Source organism: Salvia splendens, chromosome 13 (genome assembly GCF_004379255.2).
Source record: "Salvia splendens isolate huo1 chromosome 13, SspV2, whole genome shotgun sequence".
NCBI lineage: Eukaryota > Viridiplantae > Streptophyta > Magnoliopsida > Lamiales > Lamiaceae > Salvia > Salvia splendens.
The window spans coordinates 31,056,707-31,079,887 of record NC_056044.1 but is presented as its reverse complement, the minus strand read 5'-3'; the positions used below and the strand labels follow the sequence as shown (position 1 = coordinate 31,079,887).

Here is a 23,181-nt window from a genome sequence, read left to right as displayed (position 1 = left end):
AGCTCCATGGCGGAGCCGGAGGCGGACGAGGAGGAGGATCTAGGCTGGCATCCGTACAGCCCCAAGGAAACGGTGGCTGTGTACAACGCCTGGATCAGCGTCTCGTACGATCTCATCGTCGGGAATCAACAATCCCGGAAGTGCTTCTGGGAAAAGGTCACCGATGCCTACCACGAGATTAAGCCAAAGGGGTCCCGCCGCCGCACATTTAAGATGCTCCGCGCTAACTTTGACCGAGTCGACAGAGAGGTCAAAAAATTCTGCGCCATCTACAAGAGTGAAGCGGCTCATTACCAAAGCGGAGCAACGGGAGCCGACATTATGAGGTCGGCTTTGCGAGTCTACTTCGACGACACCGCCAAACAATTCAAACATGTCGATGTTTGGGAGGTCGTCAAAGACGAGGAAAGGTGGGTCGGCGGTGTCCGGTCCAGCTCGGGCTCGACCTCGAAGCACACGGCGGGTGGCCAATACTCGTCTAGTGAGGGCGGTTCGGGCAGCGCCGCACAAGAGTTTGCCTCGCAGGAGGTTGAGGGCACGACAGACGATGCCGGGGGGTCCTCCCGTGGGCGCCGTCGGCCGCAAGAGAGAAATGCGGTGAAGGCGGCTAGAGGGAGGAGGGGCCGAGCCGAATCAAGCCAGGCGGGCTCGGGCTCGAGCTCGGGGGCACCCTCGAACTCCCTAATGTCCATGTACATGACCGCCACAATGGCGGACACTTCCCGCATGACGCCTCCCTAATACCAAGCCTATCTTGAATTGAGTTTATGGCAAGACAACTTGGTATTTCGCCTCCAGGTGGCTTCAGTGCACCTCCATCGCCTAAACTATCTTTTTCATTACTTGAATAAATGGTAGCTAATCCATTGTCCATATATAGACTTACCAGACCTAAATGGTAGCGGTCCTTTGATATATAAATTTATATGAATTAATAATATCCACATACAATTTACTGTATTATTGAAGATAATTAAATATAATAATCTTCTGATCTAATGGAATTTAAACGTAGTCATCAAATTTAAGCGGTCCAAAACATATCCATTTATTTAGATGTCTCTACATCGATAAACTAAAAAAGAATTAAGTAGAATAAAAACAATTTCTTATAAATCAATATATAGTTTATATTAAAACATGCACTACATAGTTTAATTACAACATGCTAAAATATGGCATCATCATCATCATCATCATCATCATCATCATCATCATCATCATCATCATCATCATCATCATCATCATCATCATCATCATCATCATCATCATCATCATCATCATCATCATCATCATCATCATCATCATCATCATCATCATCATCATCATCATCATCATCATCATCATCATCATCATCATCATCATCATCTATTTGTACAAATTTAACATTACAAACAATGGTATTCTAACATTGATCTGAGCTTTCCTAATTCCTACAATATGTTAAATACATATATGCCTACCATATAAACAATCTAAACATGTGATCTTAAGCTTCAAACAATTGGGATAGAAAATCACATGATTTCGTAGCTAATCTGGATGGATTCAACTTCACAATTACAGATGCTATCTTTCTGCCTCCATTAATCTTCTTTCGGCCGCAATGGCAGCAGCAACCGAAGCTGGAAGATCACTCAAGCTTCCAGCCAGTGTCTCGTCTTCTTTCTTGGCAGCAGGCGCTACTCTGAAAAGGGACTCCACGTCCTTGAGCGTTAAACAAGGTTGATCTTGGTTCTTGCGATTCCCACTGATAAATGAACTCGTATTCCTACTCTTATTCAGTTTATATATGCTTTCCTCAACGGTGTCTTTCACCTGTCCATAAGTAAGCAAGAAGGGTCAGCAATAGGGAAATAGACTTGTCTTTTGTAAATATCGAATATAAGAGAAGATAAAGCACATACGATGAAACGATGCACGAGTGTTTTATGCTCCTGTCCGATCCGGTGCACTCTACCAACTGCTTGTGCTTCAGCTGCTGGATTAAGCAGCGGCTCTACCATAATTACATGCTGAGCTTCCAAAAGATTTAGCCCATTCGCTCCATGTTGGATTAAGAGTAGCAGCACTTTGGGGGACTCGGTATCTGTATTATCCCCTGCCTCCTTATTGCTTTTTATAGCATTGCTCTTCTGTCCTGTGAAGTTTCTGATAGCAATTTGTGATTTCCTAGAGTCACACCAAGATAATTTATAATGAGAAAGTAATCAAGTGATTTTCCTGTTTTAATGTAACTGTGTAAACTTTAAGAAATCGTCATCTTAGGCATGAGAGAAGAGCTTCATCTAAATGATGTGATAAAACTCCTATTTCCCTTAAATGCGATTCCAGACATGCAAAAGATACAAAGAAAGCCAAAGATTAAATGCGACCGAGCTATAGGTTTACCAAATGACAAATCATGTTGTGCATAAGATCAAATAGCTCGAATTACCCAAAACCAGCTTTTACTAAAAAAGCACATGGAGAAGCACCTACCTTCCTCCTTTCATCCTGACAAAGCTTATGTTGTTGGCAGCAAAGGCATGCTGTAACACATCAAGGACGTCATTCCAACTGGAAAAAACAAGAAACTTTACCCGGGGATCTGTAGAGCTGATCCACAAAATTCTCCTTGTCACCGCTTCAATCTTTTAAAGACAGTGATGCTTTGTCAGGGAAAAATGAAATTGAAAGAAATTACCGAAGAAACAAAAAGCAGATTTTGCATCTACAAGGCCAAATCAACCACAAGCTTGACAGGCATGTTTAATATCAGTCAAGGTGGTTATAAATGACATTACCTTCGTACTGTATGAACCTTGGACAGTAATAAGAGTTTCAGTTTTGTCATAAGTGTGGCGTTTTACATCCTGTCTATCATCAGCAAATGCAATATTTCCGAAATCAGTGGCACGCCGGCATGATGGGCATATTACCCTATCATCATGATTAAATTTACCAGGTGAAATCAGCTTTCTCTCCGTCATCACAAATAAACCTGGTAGATATCTATTGATTAGTAAAGTTCCATTTGTAGTATTTAACTCATTTATTAGTCATGAGGTAGTTAGATTACTTCCTGTTCTAAGCATGTCACAGATTATGAAAAGGGGAATAATACTTTACAAGGATGTGATAAGGCAATCATCATTCTTACATGAACATTATTTACGCAACAAAAGAGGAGTATGTTTGATGCAGACTTACATTTACAACAAGTGACATGGCCACATTGAAACACCATTTTTTGACTACCAAGCTGCTCTTGACAAACTGGGCATGATTCTCTAGTGAATCCATTTTCTGAAGGTATTATTACTTCAGCCACAGTTGAAGCATTAACACATTTTGGCTCGATTTTCTGCGTAGATTGTACTAAACCCTGTCAAGCAAATAGCAAATATATACATTAGCTTTCTATCAATAAGAAATCCAATATGGCACAGTGAGTTTGTCATATGTTTGCTTATGTAATAGCTATGTCAAGTATATTATGTTGCTCCTCTCCTCATTGTGTTGTTGAGTATCTGATGCTTAGATATGTTTGTAAGGAAATCATCCACAAAACAGTTTTGCTTTAGGAAATTGATCATCAAATCATCAAAGTAGGAACAAGGAGAAAAAACCAATATGCTGCCAGAAAGCAAGGCTCTGTAGCTACCTTTAAATACCTTAGCTGTCCTTTTATACGTGACAATGCATCCAAAGCTAGAAATTTTTCACCAGAATTTTCAACACTAGACATATCCAGCTCTTCTGGACTTAAAGCCTCAATAGACTTATCATCCTCATCTTCTCTAAGGCGCAACCTTGAGGTAGCCATCTTTATTTCATCATGAGCACGCAGAACATGTGCCTGAGAGACAGCCAAGGACCTTGCTAGAGCATACTCCTTGCGAAGTAACTGAGAAGCCAGATAAAAAGAAAGCTTGAGATATGAGTTTCCTAACCCTAATCAGACAGAACATACTAAGGTGTCCAGATTAAGTTTATTTTGTGCACATTATGAAAGAGAAATATCACCATAACAAAGGGATGGTTATGCAAAAAATATGTAGAAAAATCTAGATAAAGTTCTCCAAACATCAAAGATGAATGAAGAATTTTCAAATCTATCATGGATGTATCACACAGATTAGACAGACAACTGAGGTATGTGTGCATTACTTCAAGAAGATCAAGCTGCTTTCTGGCGGCTGAAATGCTGTCTCTTCCTAAGAATCCCCTGGAGTTGTTTCTGATTATTGTCAGTGCAATCTCCATATCAGAAGGCGACTTAGAGACCTGCAAGAAAAAAATTATGAAGGATGAAAATGGAAGAGTTCTCTCCATGCTGATATAGTACTTGCATAGAAATCATGGCATCCATGTAATGCTACAGTCAATGAAGCAATGCAATAAAATATGATGGTCTGTGTCAGTATAGAACAATTAAATTAAATCATCTGGAAGATGTCAAAAACAGTGAGATCACGAGTACCAGAGTATGCCGCTGCTTTTGCTTCTTTCTTTCTGTCCTTTATCAATAAATTGAGTTCTTATTTCCTAAATCATAGTGTTCTATTGGTTGAGTTGGAATCCGGCCTTTACTCCTATCAAAAGAAGTCTGAGAATTTCAATTGAGTTAGAGCTAATTTTAAGGCTTATTTCTTACTAAAATTTCCATGCCAAGCACTTAGTACACAACAACGTGTCAATGATCGAGATTTACTTAGCTACTGCAAGGGACTGAAGGAGCTAAGACCCCCTATAATAGGACAAGGATTCACATGAGTCTTTTTAAAAGGCATTTATTTTCATATATCATATCATTAATGCCAGATAAAAACAAGACAAAACAAGTAATGCAACTACGAACCGTCACTTTCTCCATCAATTCCCTCTTCTTTCCATTGTCTTGGTAATCAGAAGTCTTGTCTTCTCGTGACAAGTTCCAGTAGAACTGATTCAGAGCAGATTGCTTTTTTTGCATATTCACTGCCTCTTCTACTGAGGTAATCACCTCCCCGTTATTACTTTTGTTAAGACGGAACAGCCTAGCTTCATAAACCTGATAAGAAGCAATAATTATGAAAGAAGTAACAAGGCAATGCATGCCATAATATTTTAGTGAAATGAAACAAGTCACGAAAATTTACAGACCTGAAATATTTCATCCAACTCGCAATGCGTGCATGCAGGGCCATCAAAGTTAGAATTGCACTTCTTACAGTATCTCACCAGTGCAATGTCCTCTTCTCTTGGATTTTCCATTGTTTGGTCAATTTTCAAGAGTCTATCAAGTAAAGTTTCTCTTGACTCTTCCAATGCATCCATACCAGTTTGAATGTAATATTTTAGAGTTGTTAAGCTGCGGAAGCTGTTGGAAAGCACAATATGAATATTAGTGTTATATGAACTCAGTCTGTAACAGCTCTAATTATAATTGGAAAAAATATCAATCCACAGAAAATTTATGAAGTAATTATTATTAATTCATGATGCACACTTTCCAGCTAATCCAGTATCCCAAGCAACAATAAAAATATGAAAGACTGTCTAGGTTATGGTAAAGAAAGTATGTAAAACCAGGAATGGAACCAATACTAACCAGGCTGGAATCCTTGATTTCTTGTTCAAATTCCCAGAAAGCGCTTCTCCTATTTTCTGTGTCAACACACTAGATAAATCCTTGTTTTGTTCAATGTGATGCAAGGCATCCAGCCACCAAGTTGATTGCTGATGCTTCCTTTTTTTAAAAGCTTCGCAGACCTGTTCATATGACCTCCTGAACTCTTGTTGAGCAATGGTTAACTTTGAAGTAAACAACGACAAGAATTTTTGTTTTAGATCCTCGCAAGATCTTCTCAACAATTGAATATGTAGTGAAACATGAGGCTGAATGCCAGGATTTGTTTCACCATTTCTCAATAAGCTCAACGGAACATTAAGTAAATCATCAGATACAGCTCCCAAACAGGGATTACATCCACTAATTTCTTCCTTTTCAATAAAATCATTATCTTTCTCTTCAACACCAGATGCTGAAACTTTCTCACAATTTTGTGAAACAGACTTCTCCTGTGAGATAGTATCAGTGAGGGGTAATGCTTCAGCAAGGTTATAATGAATGTGAATATTCAACAGAGGATCCAAGCGGAAATCATCACGGTGCTCCTTAACTAAATCCAGTGCCTCTTTATATAATAATACAGCTTGTGGAAAATCTTGCTTGATCATTGATATACCAGCAAGTCCGTTCAATGCAACAACTAGTTTCCTGAGGGCTTCCTCGCCTTCTACCTTTGTCTTTCCAATAAGAACCTGCAAAAAGAAAACCAAACTAATAGACTAACAGTACTGCAATATAGGCAGGGGCCCTTTTCTAAAATGATAACTTGTGCTCATATTTGACCCACCGACAATATCTCTTCCATGGTCATGGGAGACTTCTGCAAAGAGCGTAGACCAGAACTTCCAACTTGAGGATGACAGCAAGCTTGGCGAAGCTTTAGGAGTGAGTTAAAAAGCTTGGAAGCTTCCACGTTGGTGATGTAACGTTCAGTTAAGGAATCAGATGACGAGGAATCTCGACAGGAATAACATTAGGATCAGGTTAGGTGAATCTGGAAAGAGTGGGAAAATATGTGAAGAAATATAGATAATCCAAAAGAAAATTACTTACCTGCTGTTCTTTTCTTTCTGACATCATCCTTAAAGCTTTCAACAACTTCACGGGCATCATCCACGCAAGTTTCATGTTGTCTCTGGTAGAAGTGCTCTTCAATTGGTGAAAAAGAGAGCCAAGAGACACATTCCTCCTGAGGTGGAAGTTGTAATTCATCCCAAACATGAACTTTCGAAGACCTCCACATAAGTTGCTTGAAGAAGTTGTGTGTGAAAGTCATAGCTCTACCATCTCCCTTCTGCAATATTAGAGAAAATTAACTAAACAATTTAGCAACAACAATTACCATGAGATATTCACAAGAAGCACACACTACCAAGCACAATACAAGGCCACACATGAAAAAAGAAATGAGCATTATTAATGTGACTAAAAATATCTAGAAGTAATTTTTAATCTGTGTCAAATATTGTGTAGCCAGAATGACACGGGAAAAGCATTAATGTTACGCATATCAACAGTATTCATTGAGAAGAATAAGCACCATATGTTTCATACCTCATATGGATTAGATATAACATCAGTCCACCATCGGAGAACATCAAAAGGACTTGATCCAAGGAATCTCAAAAGCCCATATAGATCGTCAAGTTTCCGTTGTATGGGGGTCCCTGTTATGCACCAACGATGTTTTGCATGTAGACGTAATGCCAGCTCTGTTGCTGCAGCAGCATTGCCCTCCACCATTTGAGCTTCATCCAAACATATTCTCCACCATAAAACTCTGGTCAGAAGAGTTGGAACAACTGGGTATCTGTGAAATAAACCAACCAATAACGTAATCAACAAAACTGTAATGCCATGGGGATGGAATCTTAAACACAGAAAAGAAGACACAGGCTGTTCTGAAAAATAAAATAGCGAGCAAGCGAGAGAGAGAGATATAAAAATTTACTTATTGGCCGTTAGGTAGAATAATAAGAGGAAGAGAGGGTTGTATTGGAACTTTGGAAGGCCAAGGTGGAATATTGGATGGTAATTATTTACCAAAAACAAAAGATTAATAGCACCCTCTTGCAATGATACGAGTACCAGAAAATATATTTTCTTAGGCTGAGGGCCTGGACTGGGATATATTGAGAAGGAAAACCATCCTAAGCAATAAATGCTTTAAGCAACAAGATGATGTCATCATAGATCATTTAAGTTGGTTAACATGGATTGGTACATTCTGGAACTGAAATAGAGCTTCAGATAAACTCTCGAATGTGGTTATGCTACCATAGAAGAGAGTATTGTGCCATAAATTACCTCTTCTTGTATCTCATAAAGCGCCGATCCCCTTCATGTCTCTCAGAATCATGTGGCAAATCCTCTTTTAGAACATCATAAGTTGTCAAGACAATGTCAGCACTTAGAAGTTCATCTAAGTCAATAACAGGTTCATCGGAGAAGGATGTCTGTTTAACTCCTCCATATATGCATATTCTCAAAGATCCAGGATTTGTATGTCTGTTCAGGCAATGGAAGACAACAAAATAGAACATAAGCCAACAACATAAAACAAAATAAAATCAAATTAACAATCAATTGCCTGAAATTTTTTGTTATCCTGCATCTGAGTAAAACTAGTACACCATCCTAAAACTCCATGAGCATGTATTTCATAATTAGTAGGATTATGAATAAGTAATATTGAAAGTGATGGGTTATATTATGAAATATCACATCTTCACCTGACTCAGTTTCTTTGCAGAGTAAAATAACAGCCCAATCCTTCAACACATAGCATTACCTTTTATAGAAGACCAGGCTCCAAGGAGTTTTGGATATACCAGACAGATTGAACAAGATTAACTTAAGTTTTGAACTAATTAGAGTAACAGTTCAGGCGATTTCAGTGTATGGTATATACACTTGGCTTTAGCATGGGCAAAAGGCCATACTTCAATCAAATCACATTGGCTTGTGGAGTATATATGTATATATGCAAGTCAGTGTGGATCAAACTAAGTGTCAGTAAAAGTGCTCACCTAAATTCAAAGCAATGGTAAAACTCAAAACAGAATGTCAAAGCTAAATGTTAAGCAAGATAAAAAGGGCCAATAATCCACATTTAGCATACTTGAATGAACATAAATTAGAGAATGAGAAAGAAAAATTAAGACCAAGCTTCTTTTAATTAGAATGTTTGACGAATTCGTCCAATTAAGCCACAAATAAAATGCAGAACCAACATATAGTTCTATATATTAGTAAGTTTTGCTACTATCATAATGAACAGAACCTTTCTGAACATATAGAAATCAAGACATTTTTCATAAACCATACCTGTGAAAAGGATAATTACTAAGCAGATTCTCAACATGAAAGACATCCATCCATGTACCAAGAATAACTACTCTTAAATCTCATAAAACGTGTCGCAACAAATTTAGGTAATGTAAACCGCATCATTTTCAGAACAAATGTGTGACGTTAACACACATAATTAAGTCATAACCCAGAAATTGCAGTTATTTTGCACAAACTTCAAATACATACACGGGCCGAAGAACAAAACAGTTACCGAAGAATTTCAGCATGCCACTGGAGCAATATTGGAGTTGGACAAACGATAAGAGTTGCACCTGCAGCAATTGGAGATTCTATGGCCTGCATCAGGGAAGAGCATGTCTGACATATGTGCTCTTTATCCATTTCCACTACTTCAGCATCCTTCTTTCTTTTCCTACTCTTCCTCGAGTTTCCGACTGAGACCTCCTGGCATTTTTCTCCAGCATCAGCTCCTCGAGATTTTGAACCTTTTCTTTTAACTGAATACCCAACACAATCAGCATGTTGCCAGGCATCACAAACGTCACATTGCACCCACATGCCTTTATACTTGTAGCTCTCCGTAACAGCACCACATAAGCACTCGACCCGCTCCCTTTTCAGTCTTTTCAAGTTACACTTTTGAGATCTTTCAACTTGCATTGGGTTATCCGAATTAGTAGCAGCTTCAGACAATGGCATTTGATAAGCGAATATACAAGAGAGCACCTCAATAGTTTTCCCAAGGCCCATCTCATCTATATTTCAGGATTAGCAACAACAAGCGCAGACCCATTAGTCATTCTTATTTTCCAAACAAACATACAGATTTTGAATTGAGCACTAAAATAGTAAAATACATAAATGAATGGAAAAGAAGGATATTATTCTTTAGAGAATGAGAATGGAGGAAGGATTTAAATTCTCAATGTAAGGGCCAAGGGGGCAACTTCTTACAGAAATTACAAGTATCTGGAAAATAACTCATCTGAGTTATAGGTAATTTGGTATTCCCTCCGTCCCATAAAAATAGACTACTTTTGTCATTTTGGTCCGTCCCTTAAAATTAGACTAGTTCGAAAGAAGGAAACTTTTGAACAACTAAACACTACTAATAATGCGGACCCCACAATCCACAAACACTACTTTTACTACCTTTTCTCTTTCTCTCTCTTACCTTAGCAATTGCGCATTAAAATTCATGTCATTTCAAATTGTGCTATTTTTATGGGACAGAGGGAGTGTGGTTATCATATAAAAAAGTAAAGAAAGAAAATGAAAAAGTAAAGAACAAATAAATTATAAACCATAACTGAAGTAAAGAAGCATTAGTTCATCTTGTGATTTAACAATTTGAGAATGTCAACATACCAGCGAGAATCCCTCCAGAAACATATGATGGGGAGCAGGTACCATGTAATGAGACGTTTCCACTGCATAATATAACATCTCTCATTCATTACATGTGTAGTACATTAACAAATATAGAGATCACTTGCATCAAACGTTTTAAAATCCTTAAGTCTCTGACATTTAGTTATACAAAGATTGGGAAAACAAAACCCACTCAAATTACACCTGTGTACGAATTGGTACGAATTGGCTACTAAGTCTCAGCAATTAATATTTGGGTGTCAGTGGTAGTAATAACTAGTAGTAATAGTAATAGCAATGATAAGGATAATAACAATAGTAATAAGTTTAGTACTATAATAGGAGTATTATTAACAACAAGAAGAAAACAATTTAGCAGAGCCTAATAACTGTGGCAAATCAAAATTCGAAATCACGAGATTTTGTTATTATTGGCATCAAAAACAAAAACAAACATGTTCTTTGAGGAACTGAGGAACGTACCTAAAAGGATTGTAATAAATTCTTCTGGATGTGTCGATCAAATTTAGAGGCATACATAGAGGAGCTATAATCTGACTTCTTTCTTTGCCACCTAAATGCTCAAAATCACCTTTTTCTCTCTTGACCATCCAGTAAGCTGCACGACGCTGGTATGGTCGTAGTTCAGGGAGCAAGCCTGGAAGGTTATCCTCCAGCATTGGTGCGTCCCTGTTGCAAGAAAATAAATCAGGTCAACTTCAGAAAAGATGTACTGCAACCATCATAAAAGGAAAGTCCAACTTCCAGTAAATACTTACTTTGATGGCTTAATAGCTTCATAAAAGCTAGAGACTTCAAACTTTACTTGTTGTCTTGATGATTGAGCATCACCATCAGAGACAAGAACCTCGTCAGCTTCCATATTCGTAACACCATTATATCCATATCTAGCCTCCGAAGTCATAACTTCTGGCCGCAGCCACGCCATAACATTCATCATACTTTTCTTCCAGAGCTGCCTCGTATTATCGAGGAGGGATTCACACTCATCAAACACACTCCCTAGAATCTCAACCCGGAGAGACACGGATGGCAACCCTTTCGAAAACTCAACTCCTAAAACCGGCCTAACTGCCAAGTATTTCAAACTAGCCAAATGCACAAGCCCTGTAACTCCTTCATCACTCCCATCAACTGTTCCGGACGCCACCACCACATCCGTATCCGCTTCCTCAACCGTGCGTTTCATCACAAACTGCAGGCATATGTCACTCTCCCGCAAAACCGGCCAATTCCCTAATTTCATACGAACGAGATGCTCATTCACATTGCTCAATTTAAACCTCAAGAAGCAATTAGAATCGCTGTAAAACTCCTCAGACAGCTTATAGCCGCAAAACTCCTCACTCACCGCCAAATTCATCAAAACAATTTCAGAGATATCGTAATGCTCCACACAACCCCAACTAGACTTATCAATTTCGACAAAAAACGGTTCTTCAGCTGCAGCCAATCCATCCTTTCCGTGATGCGCTGCGCCATCTTTGTTGAATTCTGATTCAGAAGGCGGTGCTTCTACCGCTCCCCCAGTTCTACGTGGCCGAATCTGCTTCCTCCTACCCATGACTACCACAGCCAGAAAATAAATACGAATAAACACTCAATCACTTACTCAACAGCATAAAAACAGAAGCTTCGATGGAATGGCGTGGAATAAGCGGAATTCAGTTTTAGCATTGAATCCAACAAATATCAGGAATTCGTGATATACACATACACAAACTCTGTGTGTGTGTGTGTGGAGCAAAGGTTAGTTTGAGTGAAACCTAGAAATTTAGCTAGAGTTCGTTAATTTGGGTAAATATTTTGGAGACGAATCAAATCCCTAACTAAATCCGTTCTTTTTCGGTACGGCGGTTACGGTGGCAAAAATATTAAATCCATTTTAATGTAAATTTAATAAAGTAAAAAATTTGCATACATAAACTCACAATAAATAGATAAAATCAAAATTTGATGTATAGACAAAAATATGAAAACAAAATTATTTATATTTTTTGTGCACGGATGAAGCAATAAAGTTTCCAGCAATGTTTTAAAAACCGGACCGGACCGGCCGGTTCGACCGGTTCAACCGCGAACCGGTAGTCAGTCCGGTCCGGTTCACCCCTAAAAACCACTAGCACATTGAATCGCCGCGAACCGGTGGAACCGGCCGGTCGGACCGGTCCAACCGCGAACCGGAAACCGGTTTTTCAATTTTTCAATTTTTTTTTTTTTTAAATTTTGTTCAATTTTTCAAAAAATTTTTTTTTTAAAATTTGTTGTTGCTAAGACTTGAACACATGACCTCATCTCTAAATATCAACTTCTTTACCACTCCACCACATGATCATTTTGAAATATTATGAACATTAATTATCCTTATACATTAAATCTGAAATTCTTTTTCCACCAAAACTAATAATTCATATTAGTTTTGTATTCTTTTAAGATAATTCATTTTAATTTTATATTCTTTTAAGATAATTCATTTTAATTCTATATTCTTTTAAGAAATTGTTAATTATAATATATTTCTTTTATTTTAATTATATTTTTACAATCACTATATTTTACAATATAGGAGTTTATAATTATACATAGACTTTAATACTAGTTTTTAATATTGTGTATTATAGTTTATTATTGTATTCAAACTTAACGTCATTAAATATTCTAATATACTAATATAAGACTTGTTTTCTATAATAATACAATTAAAAGTATAATACTATAATATTTATTGATAAAACATGTAATTAAATTTTATTATTTATAACTAAATAAATAAATATATATGTATAAACAGTATTACGGTTCAACCAATGGTTCGACCAGTGAACCGGTTGAACCAGTGAACCAGTAACGACACCGGTTCGCTGGCCGGTCCGGTGATGAAGCGAGATGGGATTGGGGATCGAACGCAAGTTCACTAGTATAGTTTCGGCTTTTGAAAATGTTGTTGATCTTACGACGATGCAGATAGCTCCGCCTATTGGGCTTATGTTCTTTTGGAAATGGGCTGCTATCACTTCGCTTTCAGCAAAAAGCAGCCCATTTTCCTAGGGAATGGATCCCCTGCTGTGCTCCCACCACAGCAGGGAGTGCTGCCCCTCTAACATCACAATATTTTATTAGTAAAATAAAATATTAAAATATTAATTAAATTTTATTTTTTTAATTAGGCTGTGAGAGGCAGCACTCCCTGCTGTGGTGGGAGCACAGCAGGGGATCCATTCCCATTTTCCTATTGGGCTTATGTTCTTTTCTAGTATTTGGTCGACATCAGCGAGTTGGCGACGACCTTCTTCACTTTGTTACTATTTATAATGAAATACTAATTAAATCCATTTATGTGCTAGAGAAACAAATAAATAAATAATGCAATATACTAGAGACAAAACATATACACATAATCCCTCCAATTTCATAACTATACTAGTATGACTCAAACACACTATAGCAATATAGCCAACAAACAACACATCACATAGCAGCTCACACTCATCCTCGTTTGAACACTTTGCTCGGTGTCGAATACCCCATTAGCCGATGCAGTGGAGAATTCGACAATGGCGGCAGCTCTTCAATCTCCGAGACCGATGTAGTCGCATTCCTCCAAGCCACACTTCTTGATGAAGGACCAGCTGATTCACCACCTTCCTTTGAGACACCTTTCAGCTTCCGATCCTCATAATAACCGCCTCCAGACGACATCTTTCTGTCGTACGAGTCTCCCTTGGCTCCATCAGCTGAGGCCTCTCCCTCGGTGGAGCAGCTTCTACAGAATGACCGCCCGTACTCATCAGAGTACGATACAGATTCAACATGTTTGCAGGAGATAGATTGGGGCACCGGTTCCATATTTCTCCGGATGTTACCACCACTGTAGTCACCGGCCTCACTAGGGGGAGGCGCACGGGCATCAGCAACGTATGGAACGAGATGATTTCCCTTTACGACCGAAAACTTCATAACCTTGTGACAAGCATTGCACATCAGCTGATGATACCTTTTCTTGAATAGGAGAAAGTCCACTGGCAGCTGGAGCAGTTGTGAACAATGGTAACAAGTGAGAACCGGGGCTCCACCGGCTATGGGACGGAGGCGCCTCTTGGCTGTGCTGTATTTCTCCCTCAAGTGCAACCGTCTGATCTCATCAAGCCTTTCAGGCTTTGTCTCACGGCCCCATGAGGAGGGCTCAGAGTTGGCGTAACGGTGGTGGCTCGAGGAGTTGGAGCTACCGCAGCAGTTATGGTCAGCGTGGATGGCACGGTGGCCATTTTTACGGTATTGCCAATCTTGCTGATTGCAGTGCAAACAAGAGCAGCTAGCCTGGTGTCGAAAATGTGCAGCCTCGCCCGAGAAAGCCATTCTTCGCTCGTTGTATCTTTCACCATAACCTTTGGCATGATCGTTTCGTCTGTTGCATGGGCCTGAATGACTCACATCTGCATACATTTCCCTCTCAGCTGCTAAGTAAGGAAGAGCATTGAATTGCATCCTCTCAAGCTGATCCTTCAGATGATGTACCGTTCTCAACAGATCGATTTTCTCTGGATCCGTGTATGAAGACTTTTCGGGTAAGTTGAAAGCTGGATGGGGTGGAAGCAAATTATGCCGATGAACTGGAGGTCTGCGGCCAGCAGTGTGATCTCTCGAAGGGAATGGCGCTCTCGAGACATTTCCTTGTGAATCGAGTCTCGTCCTATTCTGACCTCTGTGCCAAGGGATGTGCGTTTCACGGCTCAAGGGACTAGTTGCCCGATAAGCCCTCTCAGCTTCACTCTTCGCCACGCTGTTCCCACTAAATCCACCATTTCTGAGCTTTTCTCTGGCTCGGATATGTCCCACATCGTTAGCCTTTCTCGAGGGATGTGAAAAATGTTCGCGGACTTGATCATCAATTCCATCATAAGATGATTCACTACCATCATAAGCATAGTAGCTCCTGCTGTTCTGATAAAAAGCCGCGGGTCCATGCCTAAAGTTGAGCTCGGAGCTATGGTCACCGAGATGTGAACTTCCTAGTGTGTCTGTAGAGTTAAATCTCTCAAACGTACGTGCAACTTCTCTTGGAGAACCATCGAGCTGTTCATCATCAGTCGTAAGATAGAATGACACGAGACTCCCTCTTGAGGGGCTCCTAGGAGCGTGAACCGGAGCACTGGCTTTAGGACTCATGCTCCTTTCAGTACTTGGGATTTTAGGAACAGGAAGGCCTCTGGAGCCATCACCAGCTACCTCAGCTGATGTTGATGCAATGCTGATTTCATGAGATATCATCGCAGAAGGCAAAGTTGGTCCGACATGGTTAATTTCGCCACTAGATTCATCGTTTAAGAAGGTCCGAGTCGTTCCTTCATTTTCTGGCAGAGCATTGTTTTCCTCAATCCTCTCCGTCAAGCCACTCTCTTGACCTTCATATTCAGGCAAATTCTGAACTTCATCAACAAGGCCGTCGCCTTTTGTCCAAACTTGGTCTGATTCTCCGTCTTTCATTTGCTCTACATGTTCACTGGCTTCCAGGGTATATGCTACTTCAGCCTCGAGACTGATCTCACCCGAGCTAGGTAGTCCATCCAAAGAGTTTGAACCGGCAGTCCATTCCTCATGGTCATCAGCATTGCTTCGACGTTTTTGAGGGCTTCTGTCTAAAGGAGTTTTTTCTGATGATTTTTTAACTTCTTTGGGAGAAGTTTTACAGCTAGAAAGACCCTCCGAAGCACCTCTTTCGCGAGAGACTTCCACAGAATCGTCACGTTCATCTTCAGATTTACCTCGATATCTTTCAGGACTTCTGTCCAACGGGAGGTTTCTGAAAATTTCTGAGGAAAAACCTTCACTCTGAGGACTAGTAATGTCAGGTGAACCAGGAAGACAGTCGGAGGGATCTCTGTTGTGAGAGAGTTCCACAGAGTCGACATGTTCATCTTCAGATTTGCCTCGATGTCTTTCAGCACTTCTGCTGTTTCTGAAAGATGCTCGAACTTCTGAGGAAAAACCTTCATCCCGAGGACTAGTAATGTCGGGTGAACCAGAGAGAGCATCTCTGCTGTGAGAGAGTTTCACAGAGTTGTCAAAATCATCTAGACGTCGTATCTCGCCTTCATCTGGCGAAGATTCAACTTTAGGAGAATCAGTTAAATCAGCATTTGAGCTTCTGCCTTCCATCTCTCCTGAAACATTATCCTGTTGGCCTTCTTCTGCAGGAACTGTTTCTTGTGAGGGTAATTCAGTGTGGTTAGTCTCCGGATTTCGTCGTTTAGCTGCGTACAATGAATCACAGGAGGAATGTAAGTAAATTAACAAGGAGAATCACCTATATATGAGTAGAATATATGTGTAACATTTACCTTGGAGAGTAATACCACACCCTCCACATTTGTACATTGGAAGCTCTGGCAACTCTGGTAGAATCTTCCGGCACCTTGGGCATTTAACGAATCGAATTTGTACGTTCCCTTGAGTAGTCATGTTTCACCGGTACTTCACTCCAGTCGAACGGTCACAGTGCCAAAAAAACAAATTCTGATACAAAGAAAACATTTATACATAAAAATCAGACCAAAATACTTGTAGCGAAAACAAAGAACATATATTATGTACGTGCGATACTTCAAACCCCGAGCAAATATAAAGCTCATGAATACAACTTTATGCCTACGAACGAAAGATAACTCCAAATCTCTGCTTACTCTGAACACAAGGAAGCTACAAGTAATCCGACTAAAACATCATGGGAAGTTCACTTCGAACTCTGTAGGGGCATAAGAACTGTTGTACTTGTATATAAGCTACTGGTTCTTGCCTAATATTTCCTTGAAATTCAGAACACAACGAGAATGTAGATCACACCACCACAGGACTACAACGAGGCCACATCTAAAAGCGAGAATCCAAATTTACCAGCAATTGAGATAAGAAAAACTATATGGTTTTCTATGATAACAGCAAGTGACAGCAAAGGATGTGTGTTCATATCAAGTTATCAATGGTGTAGTTCGACATCTTGGTATTCTGTCCCACAAACGACGAAGCACACACTACGTATTACCATATGAAAGCATAAAAAAAGGACAAGGCTTCAGTGAAAGACAATACAATCTTCAGAAACAGTTTGCAGATTAAACATAAGTTCTGCTAAAGCATCTTCAGATAGATTTTGTTAACTTCTCTAAACAATATCTCTTACACAACGTCTGCCCTCTCGGCCTTAAGAACTCGAGAAAGCAGAAGCAAGAAAAGCAAACAGCCAAATTCTTTCCACAATCACAGATCTATCCAGTTACAACCACACTTTTATAAAAAGATCCATCTTTAGCATAGATTCTATGCACCTAAACCACTAGAGCTTAAACAGCAAAAAGCATCTAAAACACAGTAAATTCATCCATAGATTTCAAAATGGGAAGAAAACAAATTCAATTTCATTCCGAATATATTCGAACCAAGAACTCACATTCACACCAAAATATAAACAAACCCCAGAAAAAAAGGGAGAAGCTTTCAAACTTCACAGTGCAGTTAAAGGAATGAATAAATTCTTCTGTTAAAAGTCAAACCAAAACCTGTTTCAGTGTAAACGGATCAACTCATTAATCATCAAAATTTTCATTAAAATTCAGAAACCACACCTTGATTTAGCAGAAATCCACCTCTCCACAAATACCAAAGAATGCAAACTGTAATGAAGAGGAAATAAAAAGCTTAAATAAAGTGAAAATCAAGAAAGAAAGAGTCAAAGTATGTGAAAAGAAGAAGCTATTGAGAAATAAGGTCAAAGAAACTCATAAGAAAAAAAGGAAACGAAAAAAGGAAAAACCTTTTCTTCAACGCCGAGTGCTTTCCATTAATTTTCCACCATTCAAGCTTTCTCTCATTAAATTCTTCCCATCTCTCTCTCTAGATAAAAACAATGATGGTTGAGTCTTGGTGGTGCCGTGTGTGGAAAGATTGCCAGACTCAAAAGTCGAATTCTTGAGACACTATTATGGGATACGAAAACATGAATGTTGGAAACACGCAGTAGAACACACGTAATCAGCACGCACTAATCTTGGTTATGATTTGTGAGCAGTGAGTCGGTTGTTAGTTGAAGTGAAGACACATTTGTGGATTTGGATCACCTGCTGCTGTGCACCTCACATGAGAATTTTTTAATAATAAAAAAAAAATTATTTTTTTATTGTCATGTGAGGTGCACAGCAGTGCTGTGCACCGTAGGTGATCCAAATCCCACATTTGTTAGAGGAGTTGAGTAGCTGTGGTTTTTATGGCTTGCAGCTTTTACCAAGTCAACCTTTTTTGTTTTTTTTTAAAAAAATTATTTAGTTTTATTTATTTGTTGTATTTCTGCTTATGGAAAAGATAGATCATAGTTCTGTTTTAGTTGTCGTTTTTCAGTTTTGTTTTTCTTTTCTCGAAAGTTTATGATATTTTTGGTAAATGTCCGAAATTGGCCGACGTAAGGTTTAAGGTATCATCTGGTTACTAAAGTAATTTATTGTGTTTTCCTATAGAAATTTTCTTGTGTTATTAAAAATGTAATGATATTTTACTGTATAGTAGTATTAGTAGGATTAGCTTCATCTTTCTCTTTTCAACGATAGTATTTTTTTAAAAATAATTATGTAGAAATACATATTTTTATTAATTCTGCAAATACTACATAAAATTTCAATTATTTTGATTATTTAACTTGTAGTTAATTTACAAGATATTAGTATTATCATAACTAACTGAAGTGATGTAGATATCCAGCTATATTTTTCAAGGTGAATTTAACTTAGTGCATCACCTTGAATTTGGTGGTAACCACTAGAGTTTTAAATATAGAATTGATCTACGCACCGGCTTCAGTAGTCTCGTCTCTAAATTGGTCGATGAGTTTCCTTTGATATAGTGGGAGAAATTGGAAGAAGTTATAGGGAAAGAAGAAGAAAATGTGAGGTATGTAGTGGAGACAGGTGTCAATTAATAGATGGGAAATAAAGAGTAAAGAGAAAAGAGAAAAAGGGGAAATGGATAAGATTATTACTCACTCCGTCTCATTAAATATGCAACATTTGCTTTTCGGCACGAGATTTTATGTAGTATTGTTTTGTGAGTTAATAAAGAGAGAGTAAAGTAATAGAGAAGAAAGACTAGATAGAGTATTGTTTCCATTTTTAGAAACGTTTCATTTTTAGTGGGACAGACTAAAAAGGAAAACGTTTTATTTCTAATGGGACAGAGGGAGTACTAAATATTAATCCGCTTTGATCTAGCACATATTTTAAAAAATATAATGAAAAGTGAATGAAAAAGTTGGTGGAATGTGAGTCATATTTTATATATTAGTTTTATAATAAAATTTGTTTAAGAATGAGTTAATGAAATATAAGATTCATTGCTAAAAATAATAAAAAGTAAAATGAGACAAATTTTATGGGAGACGGAAATAGAAAAATAGGATAAAGTTTGAAGAGAAAAATTGGGCGGCAAAAGTCAAAAACTGAGCGGGTTAAGACTGGCGTTGACACAGCTGGCGTGTTTTTAGCTGGTAGAAGCGTGAATGAGTGGGCCGGGCCCCACCCCACCGATGACGGCTCGGCGAGCCATTAAATCCGCGTCGGCCCACACATTCAATGCGCCAGCCGACCATCACATACGTCACCATGACTTCATCACCCTCTCTCAGTGACGTAATCAATTCTCTCATATTCCTAACAAGATTTTTAGAAATAAAATTAATACAACCACCTCTCCATTTTGCCAGCTATGTGGAGTAATTTTTTTGACTGGTTACTTACTTAACTATTTATGCCAGTTAATCTTTTTTGCAGCATTTCACATTTTATATACTGATAGCTGAATCTCTCTTCTCTATAAGTTATCTTCTCTTTCAATCTGCAAAGTTCAACAAGTTATGGAACATATACAGACTCTCATACATAGTCCAAAGCAGATATATGGAAGGAAGACGAAGCAGCTAAGCCATTTGAAGATGAATGCATCAGCCATCTTGCTCAATCCAGGCAAGGACAGTGAACACGGGTGCAGATTTGCTGTGGACACTAGGCACAATCTCATCCATCCGGCCTCAATTCTGTTGAAATCGGGCATTCGTGGACGACTGGCCTTGCTGCTAAGATGAGCAAGTAGGAAAAGGGCAGTTTTCAACTGCTGTAGTTGCTGAGAACAGCTCACTAAACCCAGCATTCATTCATCATCATGTTTTGGATGCCTTAATTCTGTTACAAAGAAGTAGTTTTACAAGCTAAAGCAACTAAATAACCTTTCCTAACAACTAGCTGTGGCTGTCTTAACAGAATGCAATAACAAAACAGTAGTAACAGATTCAGCTTCTACTGTCTTTGTTCTGCCGCCTTTCTTTCTTCTTTCTTCCGCCCTTCATCTTCGCCTCGTTGATCGCAACATGCCTTCCCCTTAAGCTTCCGTGTCCTCATGGAAGCAATTTTAATGGTTGTCATCCCTACTTCCGTAAGCTTCACCATCGCTATGAGCTTAGGAAACCAAACGAGCAGCCACTTCAACGAAAGGTAAGCACTGCTATCGAATTCAGAAATCAACATAGTCTGCAGACCGCTGAACTTGCACCCAATTTGGCACAGTAAGTCTCCTCCCTATCAGCTGATCCCGCATCAACATCAAAATGCAGAGAAAAACTCCTCGAATCACCAAACTCCTTTCCAGAAACTGCAAGGTCTTCTTTCACAGACATGATCAAGTCTTTTACCACAACTAAACCATCAATCATATCTCCACCAAGAAGGTTAGACAAACGCAGGCGGATCTCTCCTTCGTGTGATTGATTTTGATTGTATTACTACTCCATATGATTGCAGTTTGCAGCCAAGAAATTCAACATGCTTGCATAGGTCTTGCTTGAACAAGTCTATCCAGATCATGTGGAATCAACTTTGACAGAAGAAGAAAATGATTTCAAAATGTCCAAACATAATACTTCAAGTATTTCAATAAACAGCAGTGGATAAAAACAATCCATCTTGTGAAGAGGCAATCATTTGGCTATTATTGAACTACAATCATTTGGCTCCAACATCATAGCCTCACAAGTCACAACTATAAAAACAGTGTCAAACTGGACATGAATACAGAAATATATGTAGTTCTGAATCTTCAACTACATACAACTATCCAAGAATGTAATAAGACAAGTCAACTATAAACCTAATAAATACTCCCTCTGTCCCATTAGAAATGAAACGTTTTCCTTTTTAGTTTGTCCCATTAAAAATGAAACGTTTCCTAAAATGGAAACATTTCTATCTCTACTTTTTCATCTCTCTTACTTTACTCTCTCTTCATTAACTCACAAAACAACACTACATAAAAACCCGTGCCGATTCCCAAATGTTGCATATTTAATGGGACGGAGACATACCCCACCCTCTGAGCTCAATTTTGGGTCATTTCTCTCCCATTACATAAAAACAATTGCAAGAGCTGTCTGCTTAGAAAAATCAGCCACTTGTTATGTTTTACTCCTTTGTTTCCTCAATATAAGCACAAGTAATCTCCCTTTTAAGACCATCCACAATTTCCAATACTCATCTCAGCTCAACCCGACTCGACTCATATCTTTCTTCAACGGTCTAATTAATGGCGACCAATGCCTGCCTCGTCGTTTCACTATGGATTTCATGTTTGCTAGCCACTAGCCATGCCACCACCTTCTCTTCTCTCCAGAGAACTATCATCCTCACGGCTTCACCTCAAGCCGGACAAGGTAACCAACGAACTCCCCTTTCTCAATATCTCATATGCACTGATGAAATAAAATACGAGACATAACTCACTCATCCTAAACCTAACACGTCTAACTAGTCTTATTTTTCCACAATACGACGCAGTTTTGAAGGCCGGAGAGGACAACATAACCCTGACATGGTCCCTTAACACCACCTTCCCATCCGGGACTGACTCCTACAAAGACGTCACAGTAGAGCTGTGCTACGCTCCGATCAGCCAGAAGGACCGCGGGTGGAGAAAAACGGTCGACGAGTTGGCTAAGGACAAGACTTGCCAGCACAATATTGTCAAAAAGCCATACACTTCTTCTAACACCACCTTCACCTGGACAGTGAGGAAGGATGTTCCTGGTGCCACGTACTTTGTCCGAGCCTATGCCCTCGACTCTGCAGGTAGGGAGGTAGCCTTCGGGCAAACCACCGATGCTCACAAGACGGCCAACTTGTTCGAGGTTGAGGCAATCATCGGACGCCATGTGTCACTCGACATTGCCTCTGCTTGCTTCTCTGCCTTCTCCATTTTATCCTTGCTTGGATTCTTCTTCATGGACAAGAGGAAGGGCAAGCCATCAAAATGATCAAGCAATGTTTGAGTTGTGATTCTTGTCTGTTTTAAGATACACAAGAGATAGAGTTATGTAATATGCCATATTTGGCTAGACAAGAATCTTATGAGGCCTAGGAATAAGGACATATGGATATGGTCATGTATGAATATGATTTACCAGGTTTCTGTTGATTTCAAGAAATCAAATGAAATGCTCTCAATTTATCTTTGTTTTATTATCTTTTCTTCGACCATTATTATTTCACAGAATTTCCAATCAAAATCAGGAAGATATGCATAGATGTCAAGGATGACTCCAATCAAGTTCTTGATTGCTATCATCAATGTGATATGTACGGATGAACAAAAGACAAGATACGGACTTTGGTAATAATATTTATTTTATCAATGTGATATGTATGGAAGAAAAAAATTTGAAATTTCATACAATATTTATTTTGCCACAGAGGTGCATGGCACTTTCCAAACGTCAAATTATCATATGGATTTGCTGAATGCTGACCAGAAATATATAAAATTGAGTTTAATAACCTGACTTATATTGTTAAAAA

General features: G+C 38.9%; 3 protein-coding genes across 5 annotated transcripts; 1 reads left to right on the top strand and 2 right to left on the bottom strand.

The window, feature by feature from the left end:
- Positions 1 to 1,091: 1,091 nt before the first annotated feature.
- On the bottom strand, positions 1,092 to 12,144 carry LOC121761078 (E3 ubiquitin-protein ligase SHPRH-like). The gene is made up of 18 exons (XM_042156671.1): positions 11,062 to 12,144; positions 10,766 to 10,972; positions 10,280 to 10,341; positions 9,162 to 9,666; positions 7,904 to 8,104; positions 7,151 to 7,406; positions 6,650 to 6,890; positions 6,384 to 6,553; positions 5,576 to 6,288; positions 5,128 to 5,344; positions 4,844 to 5,035; positions 4,153 to 4,269; positions 3,647 to 3,889; positions 3,193 to 3,367; positions 2,787 to 2,983; positions 2,482 to 2,633; positions 1,908 to 2,172; positions 1,092 to 1,818 (listed from the first exon to the last, which is right to left on the bottom strand). The coding sequence occupies exons 1-18, from the start codon at positions 11,865 to 11,867 to the stop codon at positions 1,570 to 1,572; spliced, it is 4,968 nt and encodes a 1,655-aa protein (XP_042012605.1). The 5' UTR covers positions 11,868 to 12,144; the 3' UTR covers positions 1,092 to 1,569.
- Positions 12,145 to 13,656: 1,512 nt separating this feature from the next.
- On the bottom strand, positions 13,657 to 18,407 carry LOC121762077 (protein ENHANCED DISEASE RESISTANCE 4-like). 3 transcript variants are annotated; one of them, XM_042157839.1, is made up of 4 exons: positions 18,111 to 18,406; positions 17,923 to 17,970; positions 16,642 to 16,816; positions 13,657 to 16,554 (listed from the first exon to the last, which is right to left on the bottom strand). In XM_042157839.1, the coding sequence occupies exons 3-4, from the start codon at positions 16,760 to 16,762 to the stop codon at positions 13,790 to 13,792; spliced, it is 2,886 nt and encodes a 961-aa protein (XP_042013773.1). In that variant the 5' UTR covers positions 16,763 to 16,816; positions 17,923 to 17,970; positions 18,111 to 18,406; the 3' UTR covers positions 13,657 to 13,789. The 3 variants fall into 3 exon arrangements, with proteins under 3 accessions (XP_042013773.1, XP_042013774.1, XP_042013775.1); XM_042157840.1 differs by lacking the exon at positions 17,923 to 17,970 and having other exon boundaries at positions 18,111 to 18,407; XM_042157841.1 differs by lacking the exons at positions 17,923 to 17,970; positions 18,111 to 18,406 and adding an exon at positions 16,984 to 17,891.
- Positions 18,408 to 21,617: 3,210 nt separating this feature from the next.
- LOC121761781 (high-affinity nitrate transporter 3.1-like) lies at positions 21,618 to 23,181 on the top strand. The gene is made up of 2 exons (XM_042157449.1): positions 21,618 to 22,040; positions 22,165 to 23,181. The coding sequence occupies exons 1-2, from the start codon at positions 21,914 to 21,916 to the stop codon at positions 22,638 to 22,640; spliced, it is 603 nt and encodes a 200-aa protein (XP_042013383.1). The 5' UTR covers positions 21,618 to 21,913; the 3' UTR covers positions 22,641 to 23,181.